The sequence below is a fragment of the Falco naumanni genome, chromosome 3, assembly GCF_017639655.2.
Source record: "Falco naumanni isolate bFalNau1 chromosome 3, bFalNau1.pat, whole genome shotgun sequence".
In the NCBI taxonomy this organism is placed as follows: domain Eukaryota; kingdom Metazoa; phylum Chordata; class Aves; order Falconiformes; family Falconidae; genus Falco; species Falco naumanni.
In genome coordinates this window covers 96,707,628-96,725,838 of record NC_054056.1, presented here as the reverse complement: position 1 = coordinate 96,725,838, position 18,211 = coordinate 96,707,628, and the positions used below count along the sequence as shown (strand labels likewise).

Below are 18,211 nucleotides of genomic sequence, written 5' to 3'. Positions count from 1 at the left end.
AATCCTGTTTCTCTTGCAGGGAGCAGGGAAGAGTGGTTTTGGCTGTAAAGAACACAACATGCTGAATATTAGCACTGTTTGAAATGATGAAGCATGTATAATCCTGTTATTCTCAGAAAAGATCCTTGGGAGGTTTTTTTGATGAAAGTGAAACAATAGTCTGTGAAGCAGACTGATTTTTTGGAAGGCTTTTGTTGCTAAGGTACCTGAGTGAGTTGTAGTTAGGAACATGAGGGAATAACCTAAGCTTAATTTACATTTGGAGGAATGTTGGCTGTTCCTCTGATAGGACACAATTGAAATCATCCCCCAGCAAGGCTAAGGGTTGATTACCTGGAAAATACAGTGGTGTCTAGAAAGTGGGCCAAACAGGAGAGAGGCAACCACATCTGTCTGCTGAGTTTATTCCTACTGCAGTAAAATGGTGACCCTGCAAACAGAAAAAGGCAATAACAAATTTTACTCATGTTGTTGTCTATAGTCATTTTATGATGACATTAAGATATGTAAAGCTTATTTCTGAACTGAATTTGGGTTTATTAGAGTCCTTTGGAAACATGTAAATATCAAGATGTTATGATATACTAAAGAATTAGAGTTCATTAAACCATGAGTAGAATTGGGGTGGGAGAGTGCTATGGGCAAAGATCAATGTAATTGTGGTGAATGTGAATGGAAAAATAATAGACATGTATAAAATACAAAGTCTCCTTTAAGTGTTACTGAACAGGACATAAACTGTAAAAGCAGTTCTGTAGAAGCTCTTCCACTCAAAGATGTAACATCAAAGTTAGATTACATGTATAAATTAGAAGTGGCTTTTCTTAGCCTTAAAAAAGTTCATAAACCATCCCCAGAAGCTGTCTTGCAATGAAAAACAATGATTATCCGAAAGTGTTGAGGCACTGATGCTTCTGGTATGCTTACCTTAAATGTACTTCACTGGTAATACAAGGACAGTGACACTATGGAAGCCACCCTGTGTTTCCACTCTATCCCTGTGTTCAAATGTTGCTACCAATCAATACAGGCAGCACAACTCAGCTGATATCGTTGCATTATTTTTTTCCTGGCGCTTTCCTGGTTTAGCAAGAAAATTGGGGAGAGTGTGTGTGTGTGTGTGCGCGCATGTGTGCATGTATGTGTTAAGGGCATTTCTGCTACCACCTGTTTCTGTCTTGCCCTAGTGATAACACAGCAAGAGCTGATCCCAGGCGTGTTCATGTTAGTCAAGTGAGGAGTGTGATTGCTTTAACAGATGTTTTTCAGACATGAAGGTTGTGTTAACAGTCTGCAAGGTAGTGCTGTGCAGAGATAGCTAACTAACTCCAGCTGAGATAGCTTCAAAATCACAGAACTGCAGCACTGTGCCAGGACTAATTAGCCTAGAGGTAGCACCACACTGACACAGTTAGATTGCTCTGGGACACAAGCTAATATCCTGATAGGTACTCCATGGAGACATAGCTGCTTGTTTAAAATCAGCTTAGTTATCTGGATTACCACAATGCAATGCACAACTCTGACATGTCTTAGGAGGCCCAATATATTATTACCTTCTGTAATACTCGCAGCCACTGCCAAGTCTCATTCATAGTAATTTTATGCTTCAGGTCACAAAAATATACCTTCATTTCTTTTTATATTTTGTAAAGGATATATACTAGAATCCTGACATTCAATAGAAAATATCTCTGTCATATATACAAATGTTACTGTCCCTTCTAGTTTTTTACTGGTTTTACCTTTGTATATTGATAGAAAATTACTCTCTGTGCTTACAGCTTCATACCATGTATATGCCTCATTTTTATATGCTTAAAAATTTAGATTGCAATTTGTCTTTCATGTTCCTACCTTCAACAGTTCATTAGTTTAGTTCATTAGACTTTGAGCCCTGCATCAAAAATCAATGATTCATGTCTGTTTAAAAGGATCTTAATAATAATCCATATTTTAGAGATGGGAAGAGGAAAAGATAGGCTTAAAGTATTAAGTTAATTAATTGGCTTACTTTGATGTGTGTGTGCAATGCCTGATGGTGTTGACAAATGATTGTCCCTAGGCCATAGAAAAAGCAAAGGCAAGAAGAGTACTTTCAGTCCCCTGCAGAGGTGGGGTCAGCTACAGGGGAAGCAGAGGCTGCTGATGAGCAGAGGAGCAGCAGGAGTGAGACTGTCATCATTTTGGAGCTGAAGGAACCATGTCACCTTCAGGAGCTGAAATAGGCCAGGGGGCCTGGTCTGAGTGCACACAGAACCTCCATTGTCCCCTTGGAACAATGTATTTGACTCTTGCTATCTCTTCTAATGCCTTCACAAGCATGACTTCTACCAACTTCTGAGTGCACTGTACTAAAAAACAGGGGAGGACTGCTGGGTGCTGTGGTGGTCAAAAGATGCCTTGGACATAGCTATCATGAAATGACAGAAATTTTGATGCTTGGAGAAGGACGAGGGTCAGCAGAACTGCTGCCTTGTACTTACGGTGGGCCAACTTTGACCTGATTAAGAGCCTGGTTGACAAAGTCCCTTGGGTAATAGCTCTGACAGGCCAAGAGGCCCAGAAGGGCTGGACATTCTTCAAGAAGGTAGTCTTAAAGGGGCAGGAGCAGGCCGATGAAAGATGAGCTGGCAGGGAAGAACACCAGCCAGGCTGAACAGAGAGCTTTGACTGGAACTCAGGGAAAAAAGGAGACTTTACTACCTTTGAAAGAAGGAGCAGGCAGCTCAGGAGGACAATAACAATGTTACGAGGTTATGCAAGGTGATGATTAGAGAGGTAAAAGCCCAGCTAGAACTCAGGCTGGCCACTGCCATAAAAGATAAAAAAAAAATGTTTTTACAAATACATTAGAAACAACAGGAGGGCCAAGGATAATCTGCATCTTTTATTGGATGCTGCGGGGAACATGGCTACAAAGGCTGAGGAAAAGGCTGAGGTACTTAATGCCTTCTTTGCCTCAGTCTTTAATAGTAAGACCAGCTACGCTACTCTGTGGGTACTCAGCCCCCTGAGCTGGAAGTCAGGGATGAGGAGGAGCAGAATGAAGTCCCTGTAATTCAGGGGAAACACTTAGTGACCTGCTGCTCCACTTAGACATGCACAAGTCTATGGGGATGGGTGGGATCAGTCTGAGGGTATTGAGGTAGCTGGTGGAGGAGCTCGCCAAGATACTTTCCATCATTTATCAACAGTCCTGGGTAACTGGAGAGATCCCAGAAGATGCCCATCTACCATAAGGGCAGGAAGGATCCAGGGAACAACAGGTCTGTCAGTTTCCCCTTGGTGTTGGGGAAGGTTATGAAGATCATCCTGAGTACTGTCATGTGGCACTTGCAGTAAAACCAAGGGATCACACCCTCCTTGACTAACTTGATCTCCTTCTATGACAAGACAAGCTGCCTTAGTGGATGAGGGGAAGGCTGTGGATGATGTCTACTAGTACTTTAGTAAAACCTTTGACACCATCTCCCACAGCATTCTTCTGGAGAAACTGGGTGCTCATGGCTTGGACAGGTGTTCTCCATTCTGGATTAAAAGCTGGCTGAACAGCTGAGACCAATGAGTGGTAGTAAATGGAGTTACATCCAGGCTGCAGCTGGTCACAAGTGCTGTTCCCCAGGGCTCAGTACTGGGGCCCATCCCATTTAATATCTTTACTGATGATTGGATGAGGGGATTGAGTGCATCCTCGTAAATTTGCAGATGATACTAAGTTGAAGGGTGGTATTGATCTGCTTGCACGTAGGAAGTCTCCGTTGAGGGATCTGGACAGGCTGGATTGATGGGCTGAGGCCAGTTGTATGAGGTTCAACAAGGTGAAGTGCCGGGTCCTGCACTTGGGTCACAACAACCCCACACAACGCTACAGGCTTGGGGAAGAGCGGCTGGAAAACTGCCTGGAAGAAAAGGCCCTGGGGGTGCTGGTTGACAGCCGGCTGAACATGAGCCAGCAGTGTGCCCAGGTGGCCAAGAAGGCCAACAGCATTGTGGCTTGTATGTGAAACTGTAGCCAGCAGGAAAAGGAAGTTCTTTTCCCGCTGTACTCGGCATTAGTGAGGCCACACCTTGAATACTGTGCTCCCTTTTTGGCCCCTCGGTTCAAGAGGAAAACAGAGGTGCTGCAGTGTGTCCAGAGAAGGGCAATGAAGCTGGTGAAGGGTCTGAAGCAAAAGTCTTATGAGGAGCAGCTGAGCAACTGGGGTTGTTTAGTCTGGAGAAAAGGAGACACAGGGGGGACCTTATTGCTCTCTACAACTGTCTGAAAGAACGCTGTAGGCAGATGGGGGTCAGTCTCTTCTCTCAGAAAACAAACAACCGGACAAGAGGAAATGCCCTCAAATTACATCAGGGGAGGTTTAGGTTGGCTATTAGGAAAATTTCCTTCACTGAGAGGACGGTCAATCATTGGAACAGGCTGCCCAGGGAAGTGGTGGGATCACCATCCCTGGAGGTGTTTAAAAAACATTTTTTTTTTATGTCCCATGCTTAGGGACATGGTTTAGTGATGAACTTGACAGTCTTGGATTAATGGTTGTACTTGATGATCTCATAGGTCTTTTCCAACCTAAATGATTCCATGATTTTAAGATATATATATAAATAATTTCATGTATGCCTTTTAGGAGCTTGAGTATTTTTACCCATGCATTTAAGGAAGGGCAAAAGTGCAATGCTGTGGATGGTCTTTTAATCTAAATGAAGTTATTTTATTGAGAATAAACTCAGAATGTAGAGATGCATAGAAATTTAAAGTCACTTTTCTTCATCCTTTACTTTTCTGGCAGAGGGTTAAAAATCAGAACTTGGTAAAAGGTATTTAATGGCTGAATGCGTTGACCTTGTTTGGGACAGAAGCCAGTCCAGGACATTTGTTGGCTAGAGCTGTGCACAGTGAACATTTATAATCAGCTTGGCACTCCTGTTAATATGGCAGGTGTTTTTGTCTACCACCTTGGAAAGTGCCAGACCACACAGTGATGGCTAGTGAATAATGTGCTGCTGGTAAATCTCTCTTTCAACTGTGCAGTTTTCTCTTAATTTGCTATATTATTCAGAAAACATCAAAGTATTTTTATAGGTATTGTATTATATTTTAGTATGAAAACCCCCTCATTTGTTTGTGTGTGTGTCTTTAAAATGAGTAGTTTTAATAGAGTTGAGGATTCAGTGCTTTAAAAATTGGCAGTGGATTCATGGGAGCTTGAAATGACTTATAAGAGAAGTAAATCCATCATTTAGAAATTCTCACTGTAAATCAACTAAAGAAATTAAATCCCGTAGATAAATGTTTTGACTCACAGTGTCTTCCCTGAAGGAGAAATAGGGCCAAAATGTTTGTCTAGCAAATTGTGGGTTTTCTTGTGGTTACCTTAAATCAAGTTCACATGTTTGCACTGTTCGGTATTCTGTTTCCTTCCTATACCTACACAGAGACTTCACTCAGCGTGCCTGGAGCAAATTAAAACAAAAGCACTTATATAGGATTACTATGACAATGCTTATGAATAGAAAGGATTTTGAATTGTTTTGCCAGAGGGTATAATATGGTTCTGTAGTGAGCTGAGGGACAAATTCTTATTTAACTGAATGGGATAGTAACCTTCAATTTGGTAAAGCAACTTTTAAAGTTTTAAGTTACTGACCAGTGCTGAATGGTTTGGCTCTTGTTGATGTGAATTCCAAAAGCTAAGCTGACGGATGACATCTCTTCAACCCTCTTACATATTGACATCTGTCGTGGTTTAACCCCAGCTGGCAACCAAGCACCACGCAGCCGCTTGCTCGCTGCCCCTCACCCAAAGGGATGTTGGAGAAGAATCGAAAAGGAATGTGAAACTCAGGGGTTGAGATAAGAACAATTTAATATGTAAAGCAAAAGCCATGCATGTAAGCAAAGCAAAGCAAGGAATTAATTCATTGCTTCCCATGGGCAGGCAGGTGTTCAGCCATCCCCAGGCAAGCAGGGCTCCATCATGCATAACGGTTTCTCAGGAAGACAAACAGCATAATGCCAAATGTTCCCCCCCTTCCTTCTTCCCTCAGTTTATATACTCAGCATGATGTCATATAGTATGGAATACCTCTTTGGCTAGCTTGGGTCACCTGTCCTGGCTGTGTCCCCTTCCAATGTCCCGTGCCCCTCCAGCTCTCTTGCTGGCAGAGCCCAAGGAACTGAAAAGTCCTTGAATTAGTATAAACATCACCCAGCAACAACTAAAAACATCAGTGTCCTATCAGCACGGTTGTCACACCAAATCCAAAACACAGCACTGCTCCAGCTACTGAGAAGAAAATTAACTCTATCCCAGCTGAAACCAGGACAGCATCTTATTTAAGAAGAGGGATATAACTATTCAAGAGCATAGACAAATGAAATTTAAGATAGTTGCAGTGCCAAGATGGCATGGATGAGTACATGGGAATGAAAATCAGGAATATTTGCTTGAATGAGTAGCACTGAGAAATTCAGTTGGATCTTAAAATCAAGTGTCATACAAACATAGGAACAAAAATTAATATTATCACTTGTCACGTACCAAGAAAAGTGAATGTATAAGCAGTATTTGCATTTTTATTTTCATAATTTAGCTTCTGTATTTTTTAAAGGATAATGTAAGAAAAGTGAAAAATAAATTAAAATTAATATTCATTTGAATGATTATATGGATTCTTTTAAGATTTTTAACAGATTTCAGTTGACACAATATTCTAATATCAAGCTTTAGTGAAATTGTTGAACTGTTAGATTAACCTTAATATGCAGAATCTTAGAACCTGTGTTTGAATTTAATTAGTGTAATGATATTAGGGTATGATCTTATAGGTTCAGTATAGGTTTTAACTTCTGAGCTCGTCCCACAGAACTCTGTTCTTGATCCTCTTCCTATTTATGTCCTTTTGTTAGCTTTAGGGCAGCTTAGACTGAGATCAACTGTTTCTGTTTTGGGACACTGTCCCACACACTGTAGTTAACATTAAAATACAAACCAAAACAGGATAATCTCATCTGCACTACATTTTGAGCTCTTTGAATGGATATTTTCTGTAAGAATTCCTGAAGATTCTTAGACAGAATGATACTCTGCTAAAAGCTATAGGAAACATTATTATCACTGAAAGAAATACACTTTTTGTTTTAAGAGGAAGGGAGTGGTTTCAGGGACACTGCAGAGAAAGCAGAAAAAATAAAAAAGCATGGAGGGAATGTGAAGAGGAAAGCTGAAGATGCAGAGGGGGATGATGGGCAGATGTTCTTGGATAATATGCTAAAAGAACAGGAGGTGTTACTGGAGAATTACACTGAACATAAGGAGAGTCCCAGTTGTAATCATGTGATTGAGGATACCACTGGAGGTGTAGGAAAACAGCCTTCCTTAGTTCCATTATTCACAAATATTTATTTTCCCCCTAAAGATGACAGGATTCTACTGCAAGTTTATTTTATTGGGTGGGGTTTTTATTTTTTTTTTTTATTTTATTATTGCATAGGTCTTTTGCAATATGGAAATTGCTGGAGGAGGATGGACAGTTATACAACATCGAGAAGATGGGAGTTTGGATTTTCAAAAAAGCTGGAAAGAATACAAAATGGTAAGATGAAAAATGTGGAATAGCTGTAGAGTTCATAGAAGTGTTAGATTTCAGTTAGTACTTCCTATTGTCTTAAACAGTTCTGTATGTAGTGATGTGGTGGTGTCCTGCAGTGTTTGATGAGTTACCTTTTGTCATGTCTGTTACTTTCAAAAACCATAGCATTCTTTTTACTCAATTAGTTGAGTATTATTTCCGATGACTTAGGGTTTATTTCAGATTAGTTACTGAGATTAAAATGAGGTCAGGCCCAGGCATATACACTGAAGAATGTTGCCATCTGTCCCTCTGAAGTTTCGACTTGCTGTGACGTTGAGAGGTAATAGGCATGTGATGATGTTCCAAATACTTGGATGTTTTCAGCTGAGGAGAACTCCTTTGGAGCATGAAGCATCTCAGATACAAATGAAAAGTTTTACCTGGGTTTATCCCAAGTCATACAACACCTCTGCCAATCAAGCTAATGTACTGGAAATGTTGATACTTCAAATAGGATTAAAAGAAAACAAATAACTTACCAAATTACAGATTATGTGACTTCAGCAAGCTGTTTTCCCTTTGCCAACTAAAAAAAAAATTACTCCAATCTAAATAAATTCTCAGTATTTTCATTTGCTGCCTGATCAAACTTTCTGATGGAGCTCCTTTGAGTTCCTGAGCACTGGCTTGGATTTCAGTGACATTCCCAGTGAAGGTTTTAGAATCAGCCTGGAAGAAGAAAATATTTTTCTAATAGCTTTCAAAAAGCACTGAATGAAGAGTTCATTTAAATTATTTGAAAATAAAAGCAAGTTCAGATCATTAAAAATTTCTATGGGAAAAAGTCCTGTTATGGAACTCAACTATTTCAGAAATGCATGTAGATTAGATTATTGTACCAAAATGTCATTTTAGATTTTATGGATGCTTTCTTTTCAATATTCTTATATTACTTGAAAATATAAATTATAGGGGTAAAAATTAATAATTTGGGTCAGACCTCTGCTACTACGAATAACTTGAGCATGTAATCTGTTTCATAATATATGTGAAGTAAAAATTATATTAAAATGCCAAATAGATATTTTTGAATGGATTTGCAAAATTGGAATCTTTTTTTGAACTCATAAAGTTTTAATTTAGCAGGAAACTTGAAAACTGTTTTACTCTATTCTGGTTTATAGTCAAATAAAGTATCAATTTATTTTGGGGATACCAAAATTTGAAGATTCTACCAGTTCTATTTATGTGGAAATTAGAATTTGTATATGCAACTTAAGTCATTCTCTACATATGGACTACTTTAATTTATACATGTCATACGGATTATTGAGAATTACTCAGTTTTTCTCTCCCGTGCTTTTTCTTAGACCATTTAATAAAAACAGCCCTTCTTTTTGAAGTTTTCCCATGTGGCCCTTTTTCATATATATCCCTTCACTTCTTCAAACATTTTCCTCAAATTTTCCTTTACAATAGTGTGAGCCTGTTTGGGATTAGATTATATTGGTTTTGTCTCATTCAAGCAGTCTGAATTAATTTTGCTTCTCTTTAGGAATGTCATAGTCTTCTAAGAGATCATTTACTTCTACCAAATAAAAAGGATCTGTTTTGGAATTTTAATGAAGGCTATCCTATAAGTCATGAGAAAAGACGTGATTTAGGCTTGTCTCTGCTTCTATGAACTGTTTCACCAAAGTAACTAGCCTTGTATCCCTTCTGTGATTATTTTATACTATCAGATGTTAAATGATAGAGGCTGGTGAGTGCTGTGTGGATTACTGGGATATGTGGCAGTGTCTGAGCTTCAAGGCAATGACACCACTGACTTAATTACTTCATTGTTCAAAGAGGGTGAATGGTGTCTATTGTATCACATCCCTCCTGACACAATCTACCTGGTGTTTCTTCCAATATAAACAGGGTAGTGCGGTGGGGGATACAATGATACTTGGTGTTACTTGGAGTGGTTGAACTTAATGTGTGTTCTTTGAGCCCATAGTTCAGATACAGCTTTTCAGATTTGTTAAGATACTCTTCTTGTGCTTGTATCTCACTAGGGCCCCAAATCTAACAGAAATAAACTATATCATAATAATATAACAGTAATATTAAGTCTCTGGGGCTTCTTTTAGTTTCACTGCGTTTAGTTCTTATTGGAAAAGAATCTGGAGAATTGATGAAGTTTTTCAGTTACAAGCAAGTACTGCTTGCCAGCTTGTGAGCCAGACAGGGATTCAGGCCACCAACCTGTGTTACCATTACTTGTGGTACCACAAGTTACTGGTGGTTCCATTTTTTGGTGGCCATTGCATATTTTCTCTGACTCTAAGCTGAGATCCTTACAGCAGGTAACTTGGAAAGGGTGCACATGGTGTATGCTCTGCAAAGGTGAGTGAAAGCACTGCTGGGTTACAGGAGTCACCTGGCAACAGTAAGGCTATCGCTCTTTCATTCTGTTTCCTGCTGGTGCCTTCAGCTTACATGAAAGTACCTCAATTTCTGTTCAATATATTTTCCAGACATCAATGCAGGAAACAGATTAAGAGAGAGGTAAAGTAGCCACAAAATCTTTTGAAAGTAGGAAATATACAACTCCATCCGTACATAAATTGCCATAAAATCAGTGATACTACAGTAACAGTAGTATTACCCTTTTCTCCTTGTTCTTTTGGCTCCATTTCCACTGGCATCCAATCTCCACTCTAGAAAAGAAAGTTACACTTACTTTTATCTGAAAAAATAGCTAATTAATAAAAAACCCTTTTATGCAGATTTATTGTTATGCAAGATTGGTTATGCTGTCTTCTTCCTTAGTGGTGTATGTGCTTACCAGTATCGTTCAGTTTTGTTATTAGTCTTATGCTGTGCAGTGTAACTGGTGTCTTTGCTTCTAAGAACTCATTTCTGACTTTGAAATCTCTTGGGCCATTTCAGTTTCATGCATTCAATACTAACTGGAAGAAATTCAAAGGAAACCCTCTGAGTTCATCCTCCCATCCTTTTCCTATCAGTATCTACTACATCTGATCTTTCACATTTTGCAATGGATTTTCCATTATACTATTTACTCCTTATCAGAAATATTTTAAGTGGAGCAACAAATAATTTCTATAACAACAGCAGCGAAGATCACCCGGAAGCAACTTTCAACCATTTTTCATGTTTCTTTGCCTGAGGAGGGAATGTAAAACACTAAGATTTTTTTGAGCCCTAGAAGGATAATATCATACTAAAACCTGTTGCTTACCATCTGCAAACCTAAGCAGCTTTTAGAAGGGGGATTTCCACAAGCTTACTTTCTAAGACACAATTTCTGGCATTTATTAGGCAGTCATTAGCAGTAATCAAATGCAAGCAAATGATTAGCTCATGTGCCAACTTGGCTATCAAGACTTCTTGCTCAATTTCCAGTCTTTCAGTTATCGGATGAATACATCTTTCGTAGTTACTGTCTCCATTTTTGCCAGATTAGGTGATGGAGTACTGGATTAGTTATTCTCTAGCCTTTTAGCATGTCTAGTTTAATAATTCCCAGGAATTTCACAGAAGTTATTCCACAATCAATAGCCCAACATTCTAGTAGAAATTCTAGTAGGCATTTACATTATGTTATCTGGAATAATCTGACTTTCCTCTGAGCCTCAGTAAATTTTAACTAGTACAAAAAGTCTGATCATCCATGTCTTTTACTTACCTAAAAGACAGCTGAACACCTCTTCGGACTGCAAGTCTTTGATTTCCTTCTAGGCATGATGTTTGTTAGCCATTTTGATATACTTCCTACAGTTCACCTCTGTGAGTAAGCTCTAGGGGGAACATATCTCACCCATTTCCTGCAACACCTTCTAGTTTGTGACAATCAGGAAGCTGGTCACCTTGTATTTTCATCTCACCAGTCCCTGCAAGTCCTACAGACTGCAAGGGGTGCACTTGGGTATCTAGATTTACCTGAATTATTCATAACAAGAACTACCATTCCAACAATATTTTTTTTTTTTAGTACTATCTTTCAATTCATTTTGAAAACTTCCAGATGTTACTTACATTTAATTTTTACTTGCAAGGTGTCCCACTCCTGGTTTAGAATGTGGTCTTACAATTCCTTTAATAGTCTCCATCTGTTTTAAGTCTTATTTTAATTTCTTTTGTGAAAGTTTCGCTTCCAGTTTTCAGGTTTGCTATCATTCTTTCTCCCTACCTTTCCTGTCTAAATTGACATTTTTGTTGTTCTGTATTGCTTCAGTAGCAATACTAACTTGCACTTTTTTTTTTTTTTTTTTTTTATTTTTTTCAGAATATGTCCTCACCACAATTAACATTGTGTTTGACCTGAAAAAAAACAGGCAAAACCTCAAGCTTTTGTACTGTTCCCTTTTGGAACCTTAAATGAGGATGGCTATTTCTTTGTTGCAGTTTTTTCCATTTACAAGTGTGCAGATTCTTTTTTCTCCCCAAACACTTAAAGAATCAAACAACTACAGACAGAGCTGCAACTGCTTCCAGTCACATTATACGATTATGTTAATGACTTTCTTTTCCACGTGAGTGGCAGACTGCGTAAAATATGATTCTTGTTCCACTACTTCAGTGGAAAACAACTTCAGATGTCTTTTTTTAAAAAAACAAAAATCACATAAAACATATGACTTGGCTGAGGAGAATGTTCTTGACAGAAAAAAATAAATTTGCTCATAATTTGAATGTTCATATTGTGGAAACAATATCATAATTCTCAGTTTTGTAAAAGTTAGCTATTTTGAATTAACTTTAAATCCTTTTCTAGATTATAAGTGTTTAAGCTATGTTATACATTGATATGGCCACAAAATCTTCACATTTTTTGCATCCAGAGTAGTCTGATATTGATACATTTGTCATATTCCTGCGTCCTTTAAAAGAGAACTCAAATACTATCAAAGAGCTCTGAAAATGGTAACACTGCTCTTTCTGTGACTATTCCACATTAAAGGAGTTTGTCAAAAGCTCTTTTTTTCAGATCTTCATTCAAGATAAATATTTCCCTTTAGACTAAAGAAAAGCCATTTTATGTTCCATTGCAAGCATACAATGCAGCTCCCCGGGTTCACAGTATATCAGGTACTGAAATGACCAGCTAATTAATTTCACCTAACTTCTGTTAGATTTAGAAAGATGCTGCTGTTCACAGGAGTTAAAACACTCATGGGCTTTTCAGATGATTTGCAATTTTGCCAGGAATTTAAAATTAGGAAACCTTTATCATCATGTGGAAATTGTACATGCACATACTAGCTAGAGATATCTAGCTACCAACAGGCCCATGGTTTTATGACAGTAAGAGGTTTCTTCCATTGATTTTGGCCTTAGCTGTATTCAAGTAATCTATTTTTTGGTCACAAACAGTAACTCAAAGAAATATAAGCAAAGCAACAAACTATTACACTTAAAGCACATATGGTCAGACACATAAACCTTAAAAGTATAATTGTTGATTGATCTCATACAAACAAAAATTTTCATCTTCACTGTTATTAACCGCAAATTGTTTGGTTATGAAGGATGCCGCAAGGGCAAAGCTATACAGCTGCTCCTGATAACTAGCTGATTGGATTTTACAATAAGAACCTGTGTCTTCCTTCCAAAGAGAGTTTTTGTGTTTCCCTGTTTTGCACTGGAGGGATTCAGTGGATGGGGATCCTACTCCTATTTTATTCAGTTCCTTCTTTCTCAACTCCTAGGCCATACATGCACTAGCACATTGAACAGGGTCATGTGTGAACAGTCCTGGGACACAAAATCTTCATCACTAAATTTTAGTGGAGTTTTGGTCTGACTCAACATTCTACAAATAATGCCCAAGCAGTTAGGGGTAATGGTCCATTCTCAAATGGCAGTTTGTGCAGGGCTGCCTTGCTTTCAGAGCTGAGGAGGTTTTACTATTAGCACATGGGTTATTCTGGTTTGCTTTCTTCTGCTTAGCAAAGCACTAGGGGCTGTTCAAAGCACTTCACAGATTCTTCTTCCCCCTTGGCTTAGTGAAACAGTTACGAGGGAAAGAATTGTTGGTTCAAAGACCATGGGGACACATTTTGAAGATAACCTGGGAATAGGAAAGGAATAGAGGAAGTTTTGTGGAAGGAGGAGAACCTTCCTAACACTGTCTATATTATATCCATCCATCTAGCTAGCTAGTTGGAGTTACATCCCATAATTTCTTCTGCAGAAAGAGCTTCACTTTCTTTCCCTGCTGGCCGTGTGAAGAATTTCATAAAGTGCCTTGCAATATCAGCATGGTACTTACGGCAAAAATGAAGACTTTGAGGACAGGATGGACCTGTGAGAAAGGCAAAAACTAGGGAATGCATGTTCTTGGAAAAGACAGAAGGCATGTTGCTCCTGTACAGTAAACAAGCCAGACAGATTGGAAGTGTTGGTGGTGTTCAATTATTATGTTGCCTGAATAAGCTTATAAAAGTGAGTTATGAGTACAAAGGAATACAAATGACACACTAGACATGGATGCTTTCTTAACATATAGTCACAAATGCATTTCCTATGACAGTACAATTCAAAGTAACGAATTATAAATTGCTTACATCTGAAAAAAATCATTGACTTCAAGGGACTGGGATAGACGACATGGAAGTCATTTGTTTCTTTCAAATATTTACCAAGTAATTTGGATATAAGGAAATGATTTTTTGTGACTGGAATGTGTATTAAGATATTGTGTGAGTAACGCCTTTCATGGAGACCCACCCTTCTGTGATAAAGGGTGACATGTCATGCTAGTTTAATAAAAAGCCAGTTCTGACTGCAGCTGTTACTCAGATAATTGTCACTTTCATCAGTGTTATAAAAAGACCCAGCATGTTCTCTGCTGGAAAAAGAGCAACCTGTAAGTTTGATGCTTGGGGTATTTAGATAGATTATGGAACTAAGATTCAAGTCCCTGCTCAAACTCACATATAGATGATTTGGCTGTTGGTCTTGCCTGTAGCATCTATGCTCTTAGACATGCACATCTTTGCTACTTGAGCCAAATTAAGTCTTACCTCCAAAAGTTCTTTTTTTTTTTTTTTTTTGTATGAATGAAAGAAAAGTACATTTAAAAAAAAAAAAAAAAATATTTAGCCCTAAACCATACAATTTAGAAGTTCACTTAAGCTCCCAATTCATTCTTGTTGAAGTACCTGACTTTTCTTTTTAATTTTCTTTTTAATTTTCTTTTTTCTTTTCTTTTCTTTTCTTTTCTTTTCTTTTCTTTTCTTTTCTTTTCTTTTCTTTTCTTTTCTTTTCTTTTCTATTCTTTTCTTTTCTTTTCTTTTCTTTTCTTTTCTTTTCTTTTCTTTTCTTTTCTTTTCTTTTCTTTTCTTTTCTTTTCTTTTCTTTTCTTTTCTTTTCTTTTCTTTTCCCTTTCCTTTCCTTTCCTTTCCTTTCCTTTCCTTTCCTTTCCTTTCCTTTCCTTTCCTTTCCTTTCCTTTCCTTTCCTTTCCTTTCCTTTCCTTTCCTTTCCTTTCCTTTCCTTTCCTTTCCTTTCCTTTCCTTTCCTTTCCTTTCCTTTCCTTTCCTTTCCTTTCCTTTCCTTTCCTTTCCTTTCCTTTCCTTTCCTTTCCTTTCCTTTCCTTTCCTTTCCTTTCCTTTCCTTTCCTTTCCTTTCCTTTCCTTTCCTTTCCTTTCCTTTCCTTTCCTTTCCTTTCCTTTCCTTTCCTTTCCTTTCCTTTCCTTTCCTTTCCTTTCCTTTCCTTTCCTTTCCTTTCCTTTCCTTTCCTTTCCTTTCCTTTCCTTTCCTTTCCTTTCCTTTCCTTTCCTTTCCTTTCCTTTCCTTTCCTTTCCTTTCCTTTCCTTTCCTTTCCTTTCCTTTCCTTTCCTTTCCTTTCCTTTCCTTTCCTTTCCTTTCCTTTCCTTTCCTTTCCTTTCCTTTCCTTTCCTTTTCAAAACATACTAATCTCCCTGGGATGTACTTACTAGGAGCCACACTAAGTGTCTGTATATTCCTGGGATCTGCTTGCCCTAGACTGAAGAAGATGATTTCAGAGAGATAGGATCTCAATGTAATTTGTCTCAGTAGGAAATGCTGTCCTGTTTTTAGTTAAAGAGTAGGGACGTTAGATTGAAAATGATGCCCAAGGAAGATACGCTGGCTGTTGTATATGGGTCAGTGTAGGAAACTGAGCTGTTTGGGGCCCATTGCCTAGCTAGAGGTAAAATTTGTGTAAAGTTTGTGCCTCAAACCTGGATTCCGTTGCTGTAATTCTTCCTCATCAGGAAGTCTACTAGTACTTTCGCTGTGTGTGTTTGAGAAGTAAAAAGGAAAAAGTGAACTTAACTTCTCTATATCTGCTAGCATATTTGGTCTAGAATGAAGTGCAACAGCCTGAATTGCTGTAGGATATGAATAAGATTTTGAGACATATTTCTCAAAATTGGTATGATTTTACAAGCATTTAGTTCTTTATATAAACTGACAATAACTTAGTTTTTGTTTTAGTTTTTTGAGAAGATACCTTTGGCTTCAATCTAAACACATTTTTAAAACTTGCCACCAAATATTTTTTAGTATTTCATAAAAATAATTCTGAATATTTAGCATTATTTTCCCATACTCTTTTAAGTTAACATTATTTAGCACATTTGTTACCTGAGGAAATTGAAGTAATTTCTATAGACCACACCTTTATTTAAAATAACGCAATGAATAATTCAATTTGATAGTCATGAAGAACTATACTGACATTTTTAGAAATCTTTTTAAACAAAATCCATTCTTCATTCTCAGCTAAGGCAAAAGGAGCTGAATATTCTTTATGGTTTCTGGGAAGACATTGCTGCTGTAAACTGAATTATTATCTGCTTTATTCAGTGAAGTCTGACAGGAGATGAACCTGTAGGATATATTGACTGTGCCTGGTTTCAATTTTGTTGTCTATAAGAAGTCATAGATTCCTATAATCATCATCAGACAAAATAAAGTAAGAGAGAGAATATTTTAATGAACTTGGAGTAACATGATTCAAGCAGAATACTCCCACAGATTTTGCTCAAGTTAATAGAACTTTTTTGCACCCTACTTACTATTTTTTAATGTGTCAAATTTGTAAATTCTTACGATAATTTTTAAAATCAGTATTGAATTCCACTTCTTTGTACTCATGACTGCTTCTGTACTTTTGACTCTATTAATCATCATGTAGTAGGAAATGAGCTAATGTAGAACCTAGATGTCATATAGAGTAAATATTATAAAATCATGTACTTTTGTCTGTTATTCCTGGTCCTAAATACTTTACTGCATGCAAAACCACAACAAATTACTATTTATGTTTTTACATAGCAGTTTGGCACTATGTCAGAACTTGCACAATTTACTATATAGTTATAGGCATAAAGAACCAGAAGACTCCTTTCCTTCATTCTCGTACAAAAATGGGATTAAAATTGTCAGTAACGTTCTGTATTATGTCATTTCTTTAATCTGAAAACAAGTGTTATCATGTCTACAAGAACAATTTATTCTAAATGTAATACAAAATATCACCTGATTATTCCTTGATAAAAAAATTATTTTACTAATTGGTTGTGATTTTTACATCCTTTTAACTGTCTTATTTCAGATCAAACTTTGACAAATATCTTAATGCAATTTTCAGCAGCAAAAATATAAATGTTTTCCATTTGTGAACAATACAACAAAACATTAAAATAACCTATGCTACGTCAGTGCGAGATTTGTGTATCCTGTCTGTGGCTAGTAGTGCCCAGTTAAGAAAGCATATTGTGATAATGTAAGCATATTTCCTGCCATATTCTCCCTGTTTCCATGGAGTGCTAATGAGACAAATTTAGAGCTCTGAAAACTTCTGGAAATTTCTGACCTTCCCCTACAATATTAAGCACTCTTTTGGGAACTTAAAGCCTCTCGTTTGCCAGTCAGCCCTAAATGTTATGCAAATTTCAAGGGAAAAGCAAAATGAGTATTTTTGGACTAAAATGTAAAATTTAAAGAATTAATTCCTCCACTTGGAAACATGTAACAGACAAAATATAAAAAGCTAATGACAAAATAGTGTCTCTTAGTAATTTAAAATACAGTTTTGGAACAGTGCTTATGACCCACTGGGTTTCAGAGGGACGTAAAATGTAGTTAACTACAAACACATTCATGAAATACAGATGTTCTTTTCCTAGTAGATTGATAGCAAGGATGACTTGGATAACCTCCTGTACTTCCTTGAGGTTAAGCACAAAACTTTAACACAAATACTAAATACTTTGGAAGTATTTGCTGTAGCAATATGAATGCAAAAAAAAAAAAAAAAAAAGTTTGTTGACAGACTATATATATATACAGAGAAACAAAACACATTTAATGACAGAAATGAGTCTGGAACAGGTGACTCCTAATGTTAACTATTAAGATTTAACTTAATGCCCTAAGGCTTTCTCAAACACAAAGTCCTTGTCCATAGATGACAAACATGGTCTTAGGCAAAGCTGGAACCTTGCTTATCACTTGGGACCCCACAGATTTGAGCAGCAGTGTAAACATAGATGTTCTGTTAACTAAGATTTTTGGATTGCATTACTGAATTTTCAGTACTGAACTACTACTGAATTGTCTCATGAACAGCAAAATTAATAAGTTCTGCTTTTC

The 18,211-nt window shown here is 37.4% G+C and overlaps 1 protein-coding gene across 1 annotated transcript in view; it reads left to right on the top strand.

The window, feature by feature from the left end:
- The window catches only part of ANGPT1 (angiopoietin 1), a 170,796-nt gene that overhangs the window by 106,861 nt on the left and 45,724 nt on the right, over positions 1-18,211 (top strand). The window contains exon 6 of the mRNA XM_040587931.1: positions 7,495-7,596. Coding sequence (XP_040443865.1) covers positions 7,495-7,596 — 102 coding nt within the window. The remainder of the gene's footprint in view (positions 1-7,494; positions 7,597-18,211) is intronic.